General features: G+C 47.5%; 1 protein-coding gene across 3 annotated transcripts in view; it reads right to left on the reverse strand.

Moving 5' to 3' along the window:
* Nucleotides 1–11,390, reverse strand: part of Abcd4 (ATP binding cassette subfamily D member 4) — a 15,439-nt gene extending 4,049 nt beyond the window's left edge. Inside the window, exons 1-11 of one of the 3 annotated variants that reach the window (XM_031356792.1) lie at nt 11,278–11,390; nt 9,474–9,592; nt 9,225–9,352; nt 7,972–8,111; nt 6,762–6,878; nt 6,291–6,416; nt 5,659–5,709; nt 3,199–3,293; nt 2,822–2,943; nt 2,653–2,744; nt 2,439–2,528 (exon numbers count right to left, since the gene is read on the reverse strand). In XM_031356792.1, the coding sequence (XP_031212652.1) occupies nt 2,439–2,528; nt 2,653–2,744; nt 2,822–2,943; nt 3,199–3,293; nt 5,659–5,709; nt 6,291–6,416; nt 6,762–6,878; nt 7,972–8,111; nt 9,225–9,352; nt 9,474–9,592; nt 11,278–11,315 (1,118 nt within the window). In that variant the 5' untranslated portion in view covers nt 11,316–11,390. Of the gene's footprint in view, nt 1–2,438; nt 2,529–2,652; nt 2,745–2,821; nt 2,944–3,198; nt 3,316–5,658; nt 5,710–6,290; nt 6,417–6,761; nt 6,879–7,971; nt 8,112–9,224; nt 9,353–9,473; nt 9,593–11,277 lie in introns of those variants that run through there. The other 2 variants (XM_031356793.1, XM_031356794.1) reach the window with 2 other exon arrangements.
* Between the last annotated feature and the right edge of the window lie 3,647 nt (nt 11,391–15,037).

Raw genomic sequence — 15,037 nt, forward strand, 5'->3', positions numbered from 1 at the left:
ACCAGGCTGGCCTCGAACTCAGAAATCTGCCTGCCTCTGCCTCCCAAATGCTGAGATTAAAGGCGTGCACCACCACTGCCCGGTGTCCCCGGAGCTTTAGGGGCTTAACTATGCCCCTCAAACCCATACACTGATGTTTCAGTCCACATGCCTCAGAGTGAAGCATGTAGAGAGAGAGTGAGGTTAAAATGAGGTTGTTAGAGCAGACCCCAGGGATAGGGCATGCACAGAGATCAAGTGACGGGAAACAGGAAAGTGCCCATCTGTGAGCCAAGGAAAAGAAATCAACCTCACCAACTCTAACCAACCCCTTGAATTCCTAGTGTGCAGAACTGTGAGAACTCTTTTACCATTTAAGCCAGTCTGTGGTATACTGTCATGGCAGCCTAAGCATTAACATGGGGATGGAGCTGGAGCATGAACCCGTGACCCACCAGGTGAAGTCCCTACACAACTGATCAGCTCAGGTGGCTAAGTGACTTGCCTGGTGCTATACAACTTTATTCTAGTAATTGTGTGTGTGCATGTGTGTGTGTGTGTTTTAAATTTTTATTTATTTTTATCTCATGTGCATTGGTGTTTTGGCGTTTTACCTGCATGTATGTCTGTGTGAGGGTGTCAGATCACCTGAAACTGGAATTACAGACAGTTATGAGCTGCCATGTGGGTGCTGAGAATTGAACTTGGTCCTCTGGAAGAGCAGTGGATGCTCTTAACTGCTGAGCCATCTCTCCAGCCCTTAGTGGAGTTTTTGTTTGTCTTATTTTCTTTTTTGTTGTTTGAGACAGGTCTCACTGTGTGGCCTCAGAATCAGAGATCCACCTGCCTCCTGAGTGCTGGGATTAGAGGCCTGGGTCATACCTAGCCATATTTTTATTTCTGAAAGCTTCCTAGGTGGCCACCATGCAGTCACTTTCCAGGGTTGTACCTAATCTTTACTTCCAAGGAGGAAGACTTCATTACTACCCTTTGTAGAGATAAAGAAAAGGATCCTCAGAGCAGTTAAGTCATTTGCCCAGAAGATGGAACAGGGTGCCTGGTGGTGGCAGCACATGCCTTTAATCCCACCACTTAGGAGACAGAGGTGGGTGGCTCTCTGTTAATTCAAGGTCAGCCTGGTCTACAGAGTGAGTTCCAGGGCAGCCAGAGCTACAGAGAAACCCTGTCGCAAAAATCAAACAAAAAAGCCAAGGGGGCCGGGCAGTGGTGGCGCACACCTTTAATCCCAGCGCTTGGGAACAGAGGCAGGTGGATCTCTGAGTTCGAGGCCAGCCTGGTCTACAGAGTGAGTTCTAGGACAGCCAGAGCTGCACAGAGAAACCCTGTCTCAAAAAAGAAAAAAAAAAAAAAGCCAAGGGGTGGGTGGAAGGACAGGAAAGTCAGAAACATCTAGGGACCCTGAAGATACAAGAATAAAGACATCCATCACTCTGGGGCTGGGAGGCAAGGGAAACACTAGGAAAGAGGCAGCGGCTGGCCGGACTCAGCAGGAAGAGGATATGAGGAGTGGGACACTCAGACTTTTGTTCTTTTTTAAAAAAAATATTATTTTCGTCCTGTGTGGTGCATTCAAGTGTATGCACATGTATGTGTGCACACGTGATATCAAAGGTCACGTCAGTATGTTCCTTCTCTGAGAAAGGTCTCTTGTTGAACCTGGAGCTCACTGTTCACCAAGGCTGACTAGATATTGAACCTTTAGGACCTGCCTGCACTAGGATTATAGGCACAGGGCCACACTTGGCTTCTGTGTGGTTGCTAGAGACTCAAACTTAGGTCCTCAACTTAGGTTACTCACTGGGCCACCTCCCTAGTCCTCTCTTCTTTCTTTCTTCCTTCCTTTCTTCCTTCCTTCCTTCCTTCCTTTCTTCCTATCTCTCTCTCTTTCTCTCTCTCTCTTTAATTATTTTGAGGCAGAGTCTCATCATATAGTTTTTCAGAGTGGCCTACAACCCTCCTGCCTCAGCCTCCTATGTACTGGTGTTAAAAGTATGCGCTATAGGCCGGGCGGTGGTGGCGCACGCCTTTAGTCCCAGCACTTGGGAGGCAGAGGCAGGCGGATTTCTGAGTTCAAGGCCAGCCTGGTCTACAGAGTGAGTTCCAGGACAGCCAGGGCTATACAGAGAAACCCTGTCTCGAAAAACCAAAAAAAAAAAAAAAAAAAAAAGTATGCGCTATCATGCCTGGCTTTTTGTTTTGCTTTGGTGCCCGGCTGGTATGTGCATTTGCTTGTCTTGTGGGGAATGATGTAAAGCTACACAGTGGGTGTCAGAATGGAGGTGTCAGCTAACAGAGCACACTTATAAGACAATTGATACATCATGGAGATTGCTCCCAGCTGCTCCTTATAACCCTGCTACACAGCTGGGAGGGGCCCCGAATTAAAGCCAGCTGGTGATCACTGTATCCACACCCATACACTATAGCTCGGTACTCACTTGTCCAAATCCCACTCACTCTCGTCTAGGGTTTCACAGTCTTGTGATTTTCGGGACATGTCCAGCAGGGCCTCCTGAAGCTCTCCAATCCTGGGCAAGAAGAAAGAACCCAAGGCAAGCTCTAGATGTCAGGTGAAGGGGAAACTCCTGTCTCACGCCCATCACACTGCCCTTTTCCCATTTGGCGTTTTCTAGTGGCACACACTCTGCTCACCTGTGTGTGTAACCGGCAACATCAGAGAGTGTGGTGGACAGGTCAATGAGCTGGGTGAAGCAATTGATGAGGTAGATGCACACAAAGGCATTCTGGTCAGGAGGGAGAGCAGTCAGTGGGGCCCCAGGCACTGGGCCCAGTGTAGGGGTTGATCAGGAGAGCCTCTCACCTTGCTGACCAGGGTACTAAGCTCTGTGGGGCTCAAGTCTCCATAGACCCCACTGAAAATGGGGATTGCGATGACAACGTAACTCAGGATGCTGCCCAGATAGTCAAAGGTGTTGATACCAACTGTAGGAGACAGAGTTCATGAGACCCTGGGGACAGCTCTCAGGGTGGGGAGCAAGAAGTCAAGTTAGGTCATGCTTCCTCCAGATCTGTATTCCCCTGGGATACCCATAGCAAAGGCAAAGGCTCCCCGTGGTCAATCCTTTCAGTGAGTGGATTCCTGACCACAGCAGGCCAACAGCAGGGAGGTGTGCAAGTGAAGAGTTAAATGGACCATCCCCATCCCCTGGTTCCGTCTTCCAGGGCCCCTCTGCCTACTGTACAGCCAGAGCTCCCTGGACATCAGCTCTCTCTGGGTCTGAAGGAGTCTCTGCAGCCTGCGGTCTGTCCTCATGTGCTCAACGAGCCCAGCTCTGAGGGAAAAGGATGTGGTGTCTACAGGGACTCAAAGGCTGGGATACCTTCATTTCCACCACAGCCTCCTTTAGAGACCAGGCCCATGCAAATAATCTTAGCCTCAGATACATTCTCTCATTAGCACCCATCCACAGCTTGAGCCTCATGATCCACTCTATGGTCATGAACTCAAGCTGATCAGGCCTGGTTCAAACCCCAAGCTCAGCCTGGTTTCTACTAAAATAAGTTACCTGGGCTTCTAACACTTTTTTTTTAACTTTAAACTAAAAAACTTTGAACTAGTAAAACCTACATAGTAAGTTAGAACACAATTTAAGAGTTCCATTGAAGGGGTTGGAGAGATGGCTCAGAGGTTAAGAGTACTGTCTGCTCTTTCAGAGGTCCTGAGTTCAATTGCTAGCAACCACATAGTGGCTCATATATATCCATCTATACTGGGATCTGATGCCCTCTTCTGGCACGCAGGTGTACATGCTGATAGAGCATAAATAAATAAATAAATAAATAAATAAATAAATAAATCTTTAGAAAGAAAGTTCCATTGAGGGGGTACTGAAGAAATGGCTCCGCATGTGTTGCTCTTATAGAGGTTCTGAGTTCAATTCCCAGCAACCACATGGGATCTCATGCCCTCTTCTGGTGTGTCTGAAGAGAGCAATAGTGTACTCATATGCATAAAAAATAAATAAATCTTTAACAGAAACAAAAGTACTCATGGCTTTTCTAATCCCAATTCCCAATACCCATTCAGACAGCTCACAACTGCCTGTAACTTCAGCTTTGGAGAAGCCAATGCCCTCTTCTGGCCTCCAATGACACCAACATACACATAGACACAGGAATAAAGTAAATACAAATGAAAAATAAACAAACATTTTAAAAACCAAAGGCTTGGCCGGGCGGTGGTGGCGCATGCCTTTAATCCCAGCACTTGGGAGGCAGAGACAGGTGGATTTCTGAGTTCGAGGCCAGCCTGGTCTACAGAGTGAGTTCCAGGACAGCCAGGGCTATACAGAGAAACCCTGTCTTGAAAAACCAAAAACCAACCAAACCAAACCAACCAACCAAACAAACAAAAAACCCAAAGGTTTTGCTTTGAAAAGAATATGGGAAGAAGGTTCTGGGTTTTTGTTTGTTTGTTTTAAGACAGAGTATCATGCAACCAGGCCAGCCCTTAACTTGTTATGTTGTAGCCAAGAATAATCCTGAATTCCTGGTCCTCCTTGCTTTTACCTCCTGAACAGTAGGACTACAGCTATGGGCTACCACACCTAATTTATGTGGTGCTAGGACTGAACCCAGGGCTGGTGGGCCTGAACTCACTATGTAGATCAGGCTGGCCTTGAACTCACAGAGCTCTGCCTGCTTCTGTCTCCTTACCTGCCTATTAAAGATGTGAACCACCATGTCCACCTGCTCATCTCATACTCAGTGATCCTGGTGTCCCAGTGAGTAAGTGACTGCTAACTGCAGTTGAGATTGACAGAGGACAAAGAATCTAAGGCTATTAAATTCACCCCATAAACAGGTGATCCAGGGACAATTCAACTTCTTAAATACAGCCTATGCTTCCAGCCCGAACATGCACACTAGGACCTGCCCTGGTCCAGGAGGGAAGAGACGTCACAAACACTGCCTGCAAGATGCCAGGCTCTTGGCTCCAGCAAGTGTGGAGAGCAGAGAAACCTTCTGTGAGAAACCTATGCTACAGAGACAAAAAGAAGCTATTTCAGACAGGAAAGGGGACTAAGGCAATGCCTCGATCAAGATGAGCTACCCACTCATTTTATTCCATGGCCATTTTAGGCCCCATGGTTAGACCACTAAGACTAAGGAAGCCACCAGCTTTAGAAGTCGTCTAAAAGGAGGGAGAAGGGTGGGGAGAAGGTCACAGCTAAGTGTGACAAGCTCTATAGGGCCACGATGATAGTAGATTTTTTTTTGTTTTTGTTTTTGTTTTGTTTTTCGAGACAAGGTTTCTCTGTATAGCCCTGGCTGTCCTGGAACTCACTCTGTAGACCAGGCTGGCCTCGAACTCAGAAATCCGCCTGCCTCTGCCTCCCAAGTGCTGGGATTAAAGGCGCCACCACCACCCAGCTGACTTTTTTTTTTTTTTAAAGATTCATTTATTATATGTAAGTACACTGTAGCTGTCCTCAGACACACCAGGAGAGGGCATCAGATCTCATTCTGGATGGTTGTGAGCCACCATGTGATTGCTGGGATTTGAACTCACGACCTCTGGAAGAGCAGTCGGTGCTCTTAACCACTGAGCCATCTCACCCGCCCAACCATAGCAGACTTTATCTTTCCTTTCCCACCACTGACTGTGGGGAGAAAGGGAACCTCCACCACTCTCACCTGTAGAAAGCAGCAGGCTCAGCGTTCACTCGAATCTGCATATGCTTGAACCTGGACAGATGGAAGGGAAAAGCAGGCTAACAGTGGGGAACCCTGGATGCAGAGGAAGCCCGCTCCCACACCACCCAGAGCCCAGCTCCACGTCAACACTGTGCCACCTTTCCCTGGGCTGTCACAAGGCTGAATTCCCCAGGGCTTGGGTGTGGCAGCAGAAGCTGTACAAACAGTGCTGACCTCAGCTCTGTGCTGACCTCAGCTTTTTGGGATGAGACGGGAGTATTCTTGTCTACAGGATCTCCTCCCCTGAGCCTGGCTTAACCAAGGCAGTGCCCTGTGCTTCACAAGGCAGTTGCAGGTTGTGGATCAACTGGTGGCCCAGCAGACAGGGCAATTAGATCACGAGCATCGCCCCCAGAAGATGCTGATGGCCAACCCACATACGCACAGTCTCCTTCATTCTCTCAATAGACAAGCAAATCATTCGCTTGAGAGGTGAGGGAACAGAAACTGCAAGAGGCATATGACGCCCGTATCCCCCCATGAGATTACATACAGCTAGTAACGGTCACAGCTAGGACTTTCACACTTAGGCAGTCTTACCCAGTCCCTCAACCTTAACAATGAAAACACACCTAAAATCCCCCTCCAGCTTCTCCTGCTGCACCAACTTCGACACGATGGGCCCCATCAAAGTTTTGTTCACCATGGTACCCAGGATGAAATATCCAAAGATGCTCACAGGCCCAAGCCAGCCTGTGCTGAAAGGCAGAGAGAGGAAAGAGGGAGGGAGAGAGGCAATGTGGGGTGGTACAGACATAGCTTTGGGATCCTAATTTCTGCTTCATTCCTCAGGTAGCCCGTTCAATTTGGGATGAATGGCACTGACAACTGACACCTGGCTCAAGTCAGGATCCCTGACTGTGAAAATATCACAAGACCAAAGAGGGGGCAAGGTCATGAGCACTGAGCATGTGAGCTAGAAGACTCCCTGGGGTGCAGGTGGCAAAGATGAGCCTCCCTTGGACCCTGACCTGCCCTCCATGTGGGAGACTCTGGGTAAACACCAGGCTGGGGTGGAGGGCCCCCGGAGGGAGAGGCTGCACCTTTGGAAGCACTGGTAGGTGTAATAGGCGAGAGTGAAGGGGGAGATGATCAGCTTGCTGGTCATGCTGCTGAGCTGCCGGCAGAATCGCTCCACGTCCTGGCTGATTCGCTGGTCCCTACAGCCAACAGCACAGAGGAGGTGAGCCCAGTGAGCTGGGTACTTCCACTTCTAACCTTGACTTAGATGGGCCCACACAAATAGGCCTTAGGCTCCAACCAGGAGTCTAGAGAATTGCCTCAATTCACCCTACAGGGAGTGGGGCGGGGAGAGCCAACAGAAGACCCAAGGGCTTGAGTCAGCTCTGCACAGAGCCAAAGGAAAAACTGAGGGTCGAGCCATCTTTCTGGATAGCCAGGGAGATGGTCTAAATCTTAATCCTTGCCATCTCCCTATGGGGTCGAGACTCCTCTGGGTCAGAGTCTAATGGTGAAAGCTTTACCAGGCTGAGTCAGAATGCAAAGGCCATCTTCTAAGGACCCTCGCTAGAACTTTTTCCGCTTGAGCTGAAAAGTTACCACAGGCAGGCAACAAAGTAGCTGCTGCGTTGTGATGAGTGGGAAGGCCTAAGCATGAGGAGAGATCCCGCAAGTTCTGCCTCACCACCAAGGCCTCCTTCAGACAGGCTGCTTGCAATGCCTCACCTCTAAAATAACGGCTTACACTGAAGCACCTGATGTCAGGCTCTACACTGTGCCTGACAGGAACTCTCTTTTTTTTTTTTTTTTTTTGGTTTTTCGAGACAGGGTTTCTCTGTGTAGCCCTGGCTGTCCTGGAATTCACTCTGTAGACCAGGCTGGCCTCGAACTCAGAAATCCACCTGTCTCTGAGGCAGGAACTCTTATGATCTTCACTGTACAAAAGATGTGTGCAGGGCTTACTGAACAAGCTAGAAGCAGGGATCTGTAATTTTTGTTTTCTTCTGTCCTATCTCCCTGCTGCACAGCCAAGAGCTTGTTTCCTGGCAAGGATACTTTCTTCATTTGCCTAATTTCAACTCAAGATAGGAAATGGACTAAAGAGGACTGCTCCCAGCTGTTTCCTTTTAGCTCCCCAGTCAGCCCCATGGTCTCTCAGAAGACCCTCCCCTTCCCAGCAGTGGGCAGCAGCACTGGCCTCCTGCAGGAGAGTGTGCTCAGGAGCGCGCAGGGCTCAGCTACTTGGATGGGGAGCCAGCTCATGAGGCAGCAGGGATGGAGACGGATGCCTACGGATTATCAATGTCGTCCCGCAGCACGTTGAGGGTGTAGTACACTCGGGCCCGGAAGTACAGGTGGTGCAGGTGCTCGGTGAGGTCCTTCCTCCAGCTCACATACAGCAGGTTGCAGGTGAACTGGTCAAAGCTCTTCAGCTGAGCATGGGGGAGGCGGGAGGGAGGGAGGGAGAGAGATGGCTTCCTGCGAGTCTGGGTTCAAAGCTCAGAGCAGGCAGGAGCTTCTGCCGATGGGGCAGAATCCACAGTGATCACTTTCAGTGCAGTTTCCTTTTAAGGCTTCAAATCACGAGACTTCCCTTTCCCCATTCATTCACGTGCCTATTCCCTCAACAATCTCAAAGAGCTTACGGAAGGCAAGCTCCTCAAGTCCTTCCCTGCAATGAACGTCTCACACTGAGAGTAGCTGGAGGCAGAGAACCCTATGATCGGCTCCCTCCATGAATTTCTTCATCTGTCCCCAAGCATAGACAAGGTTTTAATGACTGAAAGCACACCCAAGTGGACACATTAGGACAAGAAAGGGCATCCCCAAGAAACTGCCAGCCCAGCCTGACAGAGGGCATCAGGCTGGGTCTTGGTAGAACCTTGCCCCATCACCTGCCATTTTCTGAAGAGCCTCATGCTAAGCATGAGGGAAATGACAAGACATCACAATCCAGCCATGAGCAGCCGGTGGCAAAGGTGTAAGGAGTGCGGCAGCTGTCTACTTGAGGAGCAAGTACCCATAGAGAAAGGCTTGAATTTGACAGAGGGAACCCAAAGGAAGTTAAGAAGGACTCGAGAGAGGTGCCAATAAAGGTATCTTGAAAAACAAGTTGCCAAATCAAGTAGTGGAAGGCGGCCACTGGACAAGAGGAAGCAGGTGAGAAGTCTGGAGGCGCGACTCCACTCCGGGCTGAGTCACAGCCTCAGCTGCCAGAGAAGTAACAGCTCTCTGGCTGCAGATCCTGGTGTGAAAGTGTTTCGATCTCCCTGAAGTGAGAGAGAGTTCTGGGAGGGGAAGGGACCTTGCCTACTTCTACTGAGTGTTAAACTAGAAAGCTCAACCCAAGAAGGACAATATAGCAAGATCAAGGCCCCACCTTGGGTTCTGACCTTCAGGGAAACCGTAGCTCTAATTCCCCGAAAGGAGCAGAAACAGGTCCAGAGCTGGGTTCCTGCTTCCTGAACACCCAGTCCCATCAGGCATCCCACTGGACTGGAGAAGGGGGGGCCACAGGGGGTGGGGGTGGGGAGGAGGGTCCTTACTGTGGAGTTGAGAACAATGAGCGCCACGGCCAGGAAGGTCAGTGCCTTAAATCCACCCAGGTCTTTGTTTCCCAAGACCCCATAATACTGACTGGGGATCAAGCCAACTTGGTAGATCACCAGTTGCTCTGTGGGGAGGGAGAGGAGGCAGAAGTCAAAGGGGAAAGGATGACACGTCCTCCTGTTAGAGACAAGGAAAGGAATCCCAAACCCGGGTTCTTCCCCATCGCCCAAAGCCCATTCACTCACCCAGGAGGGTCACACACAAGAGCGTCATGAACATTAAGACATTCTGTGATGACCAAGAAGGAAAGAAAACCTTCTGTATCCTCATGAACCTCTGGACAAGTTGCAGATCTAGTCGGGGCCTGCAGAAGTCAGGACACGGGAGAAGGCTCAGAGGAAAGTTGACCCTTCCAGAAGCTCGTGAGCTTAGCCTTATTATTATGCAGAGGGTCCAGGCTTTGCACACACACAACACATACACACACACACACACACAAAATCCCCCCCCCCAAAAGGCTTATGAATGCTGAAGCTGGTAGAATAGGGAATGTCTGTGGGGAAAAGTGATATTACTAACCTACCAGAAGCAAATGTTAAAAAAAAAAAAAAGTAGTGAAGATACCTTAATATTGATGGAAGACATTTCTCAAATAAGACTCCAAACCTACAAACTATACAGGGTAAAACTGGTGGGCTTAATTTAGAATTAAGTATTTTATTTAACACAGTACCACAGATTTTTGGTGAAATGAGAGACGGCATTTGCAGAATGAAACCGATAAGGAATTACAATCTGGAGCATGCAAGGAATCTCTGCGAGTCAGGATATTTCTTTCTTTCTTGGTCTTTTGAGACCAAGTGTAGCCTTGGCTGCCCTGGAACTTGCTCTGTAGACCAGGCTGGCCTCAGATTCACAGAGATCTGACTGTGTCTGCCTCCCACGTATTGGACTTAGAGGTGTGCGCCAGCGCCACCCAGTACATCAGGATGTTTCATAGGAAAGTGGGGAGAGGATATAAACAGGCAGTCCACGAAAGGGACAATCCACAAGCCTAATAATGTACTAAATTAGCACAGTGTAGTTGACAAGATGTCTCAGCCAGTAGAAGGTCAAAGTGTTTGTCTCTAAGATCTGAATTCAACCCCCAGATCCCACTGTAGAAAGAAAGAACCAACTCCAAAATCTGTCCCCGATCTCCATTCCTGTGTCATGACACACATATCACACGTGCATGTGCACGCACACACACACACACACACACTAATAAAATAAAAATAAAGTTAGCACAATAGAATACCATCTTACATACATCAAATCGATACATATTAGGAAAAATAAACTAAACAATACCAAATATTGGGGATGGATATAAGGGACACCAGAACCTTTATATATTGTTGTCAGGGACTATAAATTGTTTGTGACCACTCCAAAACATTGTAGAATTAAGTATGGCTCAGCATCCTATCTTGAGGAGGATAACCTAAAGAAAAACCATCAATACCTACCAAGAGACAATTGCCAGAATATTCATTACAGTATACTTTGTGGTGCTTTAAATATTGGAAGTAATCTAGGTGTCCATTACTAGGGAAATAGAGTCTCAGTATCCAGGGTGACACCACACAACATTCAGGAGTGAAAATTCATATAGCATGGATGACCTAAAAAACCCAATGCTCAGTTTAAAAACTTTTTTTTTTCTCTTTTAAAAACCACAACATGATTCGTGAATTCAAAGTCAACATATATTTTAAGGTAACATGACAATTTAAGTAAGAGGGTCTGGAAAAAAAAATAATGCAGAGGAGGGTGTGCCAAGAGCGGGTTGGAATTGAGAATGAAAACGAAGGGAGAAAGATACCAAAAAGGGTGTCCTCAGTACCTAGAATGGGTCAGTGTCAACCCCATTCTGTGCAGCCGGGGTTCCAGCGAGCCAAAACTGAAGGAGAGTTGCTAGGAAGGACCGGCAGGGGAGCAGCCCCTTCCCTGAAGCCCAGGCAGTGCGTCCCTGACAACCCGGCCGTCCTCACTAGTCCTGCTCACCTGCCACCAGCTCGGGTCGTGGGTCCCGGGACCGCCATGACCCGGGATGCGAGCGACGAGGCAACCGAGCAAGCCCGGTGTCCTCCCTGGGCAGAGTCCGCAGGGCTCGAGGCCCCGCCCTGGGAGGAAAGGGGAGGGCCTCCAGCGACCACAGAGATGCGGCGGATAGAGAGGACAGCTCGGGCGTTGCGGCCGCTCCCGGAAGCACAAGCTTTCCTGAGGAACAAGAGCTGAGGTGATAGAGCGGGCCGGCGGCTAGAGCGTCCCCTGTGCGGCTGGGAGGTTCCTTTTAACAACTGGAAGTTCCGAATGCAACTTTCTCCCAGAGAGGACGGCGTGATCTATTTTAAAAATTAATTAATTAAAAAATACATATTTATTTATTTAGTGTGCTATGTATGTGTTCACGCGAACTGTGAGCCAGGGCATAAGTGTCAGAGGACAATTTCGAGGAGTCAATTTTCTCCTTAGATCATGAGGGTTCCGGAGGAGCCTACTCAGGTTGTCAGGATTGGTTGGGAAAAGCCTTCATTGGGTGAGCCAGCTCCCTGGTCCCAGCACGACTGACAAGATCTTTCTTTAAAATATATTTTAAGGCCGGGCGGTGGTAGCGCACGCCTTTAATCCCAACACTTGGGAGGCAGAGGCAGGCGGATTTCTGAATTCGAGGTCAGCCTGGTCTACAGAGTGAGTTCCAGGACAGCCAGGGATACACAGATAAACCCTGTCTCGAAAAACCAAAATAAATAAATAAATAAAATATATTTTATGTATAGGAATATTTTGCCTGCATGTATGTCTGAGTATCACGCGCGTGGCTGGTGCCTGCAGAGGCCAGAAGAGGGCGTCGGAGTCCCTGGAACTCAAGTTACAGACCCCAGGCTTCTGAAAGAGCATGCCAGTGCTTGTCACCGCTGAGCCATCTCTCCAGGACATTCCATGTCTTTCCCAGCGTGATCTTTTAAGTCAGATAGATATGACTCAGTGATAAAGGGCTTGCCTGGCATACATAAGGCCCTGGGTACAGTCTCCAGCACAACAAAAATAAACACATAAATCAATTTCCCAGCCAAATATGGCAGCTCAGCCTTGTAATTCTAGAACTGAGGAGGTAGAGCAGGAGGATCAGGAGTTCAAGATATGCCTCAGATACATAAAAAGCGCTGAGTTCATGATAGGCTAGACTACAGGAGACCTGCCTCAAAAAAAAAAAAAAAAAAAAAGACTAGGGGATTCTGACTGTATACTTGCAGTTTTCAACACCACTGATGGATATTAGATTTCTGGTTTGGTTTGGCTTGGTTTTTAATTTGCAGCTGGTTTTGGTTTTTTTGTTTTGTTCTTTTTTTTTTTTTTTTTTTTTTTTTTTTTTTTTTTTTCGAAACAGTGTTCCACTGTGGAGGCCTGGCTGTCCTGAAACTCGTTCTCTACACCAGGCTGGCCAGGAACTCAGAGATCCCCCTGCTTCTGCCTCCAAGTGCTGTGATCAAAGGTGTGTACCACCACACCACAGCCGGCTGATATATAATGTTAAATGAGGAATGTATGGGAGGCTGGAGAGATGGCTCAGTGGTTAAGAGCACTGACTGCTTTTCCAGAGGTCCTGAGTTCAATTCCTAGCAACCACGTGGCGGCTCACAACCATCTGTAATAGGATCTGATGCCCTCTCCTGGTGTGTCTGAAGACAGCAACAGTGTACTCACATACAATAAAAAAAAAAAAAAGATTTATTTATTTATTTATTATATGTAAATATACTTCAGAAAAGGGCATCAGATCTCATTACAGATGGTTGTGAGCTACCATGTGGTTGCTGGGATTTGAACTCAGGACCTTCAGAAGCATAGTCAGTGCTCTTAACCACTGAGCCATCTCTCCAGACCCTAAATCTTTTTTTTTCTTTTTAAAGAGGAAAGTATGGAACGCTTATCAACTGACTAAAGTGCTCAAAGAGAGATTTAAGAAACAATAATAGCATTTCTCAGAGCCCCACATTTGCATCTAGATGTATCTTCCTATCCCTTAATCCTTACTGTCAACTCTGTAACAAACACTCAAGAAGTCAACAAAGTAACAACTATCAGTTGTCTTCAGAGGCTTTTAGATTTGCTTAGTGGCAAGCTCAGTTGTCTTTACAAAGCTCAGTGTCCATGACAAAGATACCAAACAAACAAAGCAAGCAGGCTTCCCCAACTTCAACACTAATAACTGTTGGGCCTGGTCTTTGTCAGGTGTTGTAGAAGACTGAGCAATGTCTCAGGACTGAACAGCTGTAAGATGCCAGCAGCGGAGCTGTCCTTGGCTCAGCCAATAAAAACACGTTGTCAGATATCCCTTAGCAGAAAGAAGGACCAAAATTCTACCCTCACTCTGCTCCCCAGCATTGAAAAACAATGTGTTGGAATGACAGAGATGGGCAGCCAACTCAAAACACAGGACCTGAAGGTCCAGGAAAACCTCTGAGAGAATGGTGACCGAGATTTCTGCAGGAGGGAGAACTTAACACTTCAGCGGACGATTTTCTAAGGTTTGATTTTTAAGCAAACAAACAAATACCAGCTAGTTACAGCAAAATAAAAACATCGAAAATTGATAAAGCACCAGGCAGTGGTGATGCATGCCTTTAATCCCAGCACTTGGAAGGCAGAGGCAAGCAGATTTCTGAGTTCAAGGCCAGCCTGGTCTACAGAGTGAGTTCCAGGACAGCCAGAGCTATACAGAGAAACTCTGCCTCTTAAAAACAACAAACAAACAAACAAAAAACACAAAAACAAAAAACAAAAAAAATTAAAAGAAAATTAATAAAGCATGATGGAGAGATGGCCCAACAGTTAGGAACATTGGCTTCCAGGGGCCTAGGTTTGGGTCCCAGTACCTAAAGGAAACTCACCACTGTCTCTATAACTCCTGTCTCTGTAACTCCAGTTTCAGGGGTATTGAGGACTTTCTTTGGCCTGGATAGGCATGGCACAAATATGGTACACAGACATCCATGCAGGTGAAACACCTAGACACACATGATAATAAATAATAAATAATATGGTACACAGACATCCATGCAGGTGAAACACCTAGACACACATGATAATAATAAATAATAAATAATAAATAACATGGTACACAGACATCCATGCAGGTGAAACACCTAGACACACATGATAATAAATAAATCAAATAAAAGGATCGAACAACAGAGGAAAGACATCTGTTTGAGCCTCCATGTATACCCACCCTGGCTAGTGCATACACTCCTTCATGGTATTGGTTGTAAGGCACTGGAGCACAAAAGGTGACAAGGTGACAAGTCATTCAGCTTATATTCTGTCAACTGATATTCGCCGAGCAGATACTCCACTGTGTCAGGCCTGATTCTAGGGGTTGGAGATATTATGGTTTCAATATCGTTTCTCTCTGGCCATGGTGGTACACACCTGTACTCACAGCATTTGGGAAGCAGAGTGAGAGTGCAAGGCTAACCTGAGCTACTTGAGACCTCTTTCAAAATCAAGCCAAACCAAAATTAAAAAATGAACATTAAAAAAGAATCTCAGGGCCTGGAGAGATGGCTCAATAGTTATGAGCACTTGCTGTGCTTGCAGAGGGCCCAGGCTTGGTTCCCAGCACTGATGTGACTCAGTTTCATGTAGCTTCAGTTCTGCGGAACCTGATGCCCTCTCGTAGCCTCTGCAGGCACCTGCACACATGTGTAGATACCTACCTTTAGGCACACATCTTAAATAATAAATCTTAAACATATTT

Source organism: Mastomys coucha, unplaced genomic scaffold (assembly GCF_008632895.1).
Source record: "Mastomys coucha isolate ucsf_1 unplaced genomic scaffold, UCSF_Mcou_1 pScaffold6, whole genome shotgun sequence".
Classification (NCBI taxonomy): domain Eukaryota; kingdom Metazoa; phylum Chordata; class Mammalia; order Rodentia; family Muridae; genus Mastomys; species Mastomys coucha.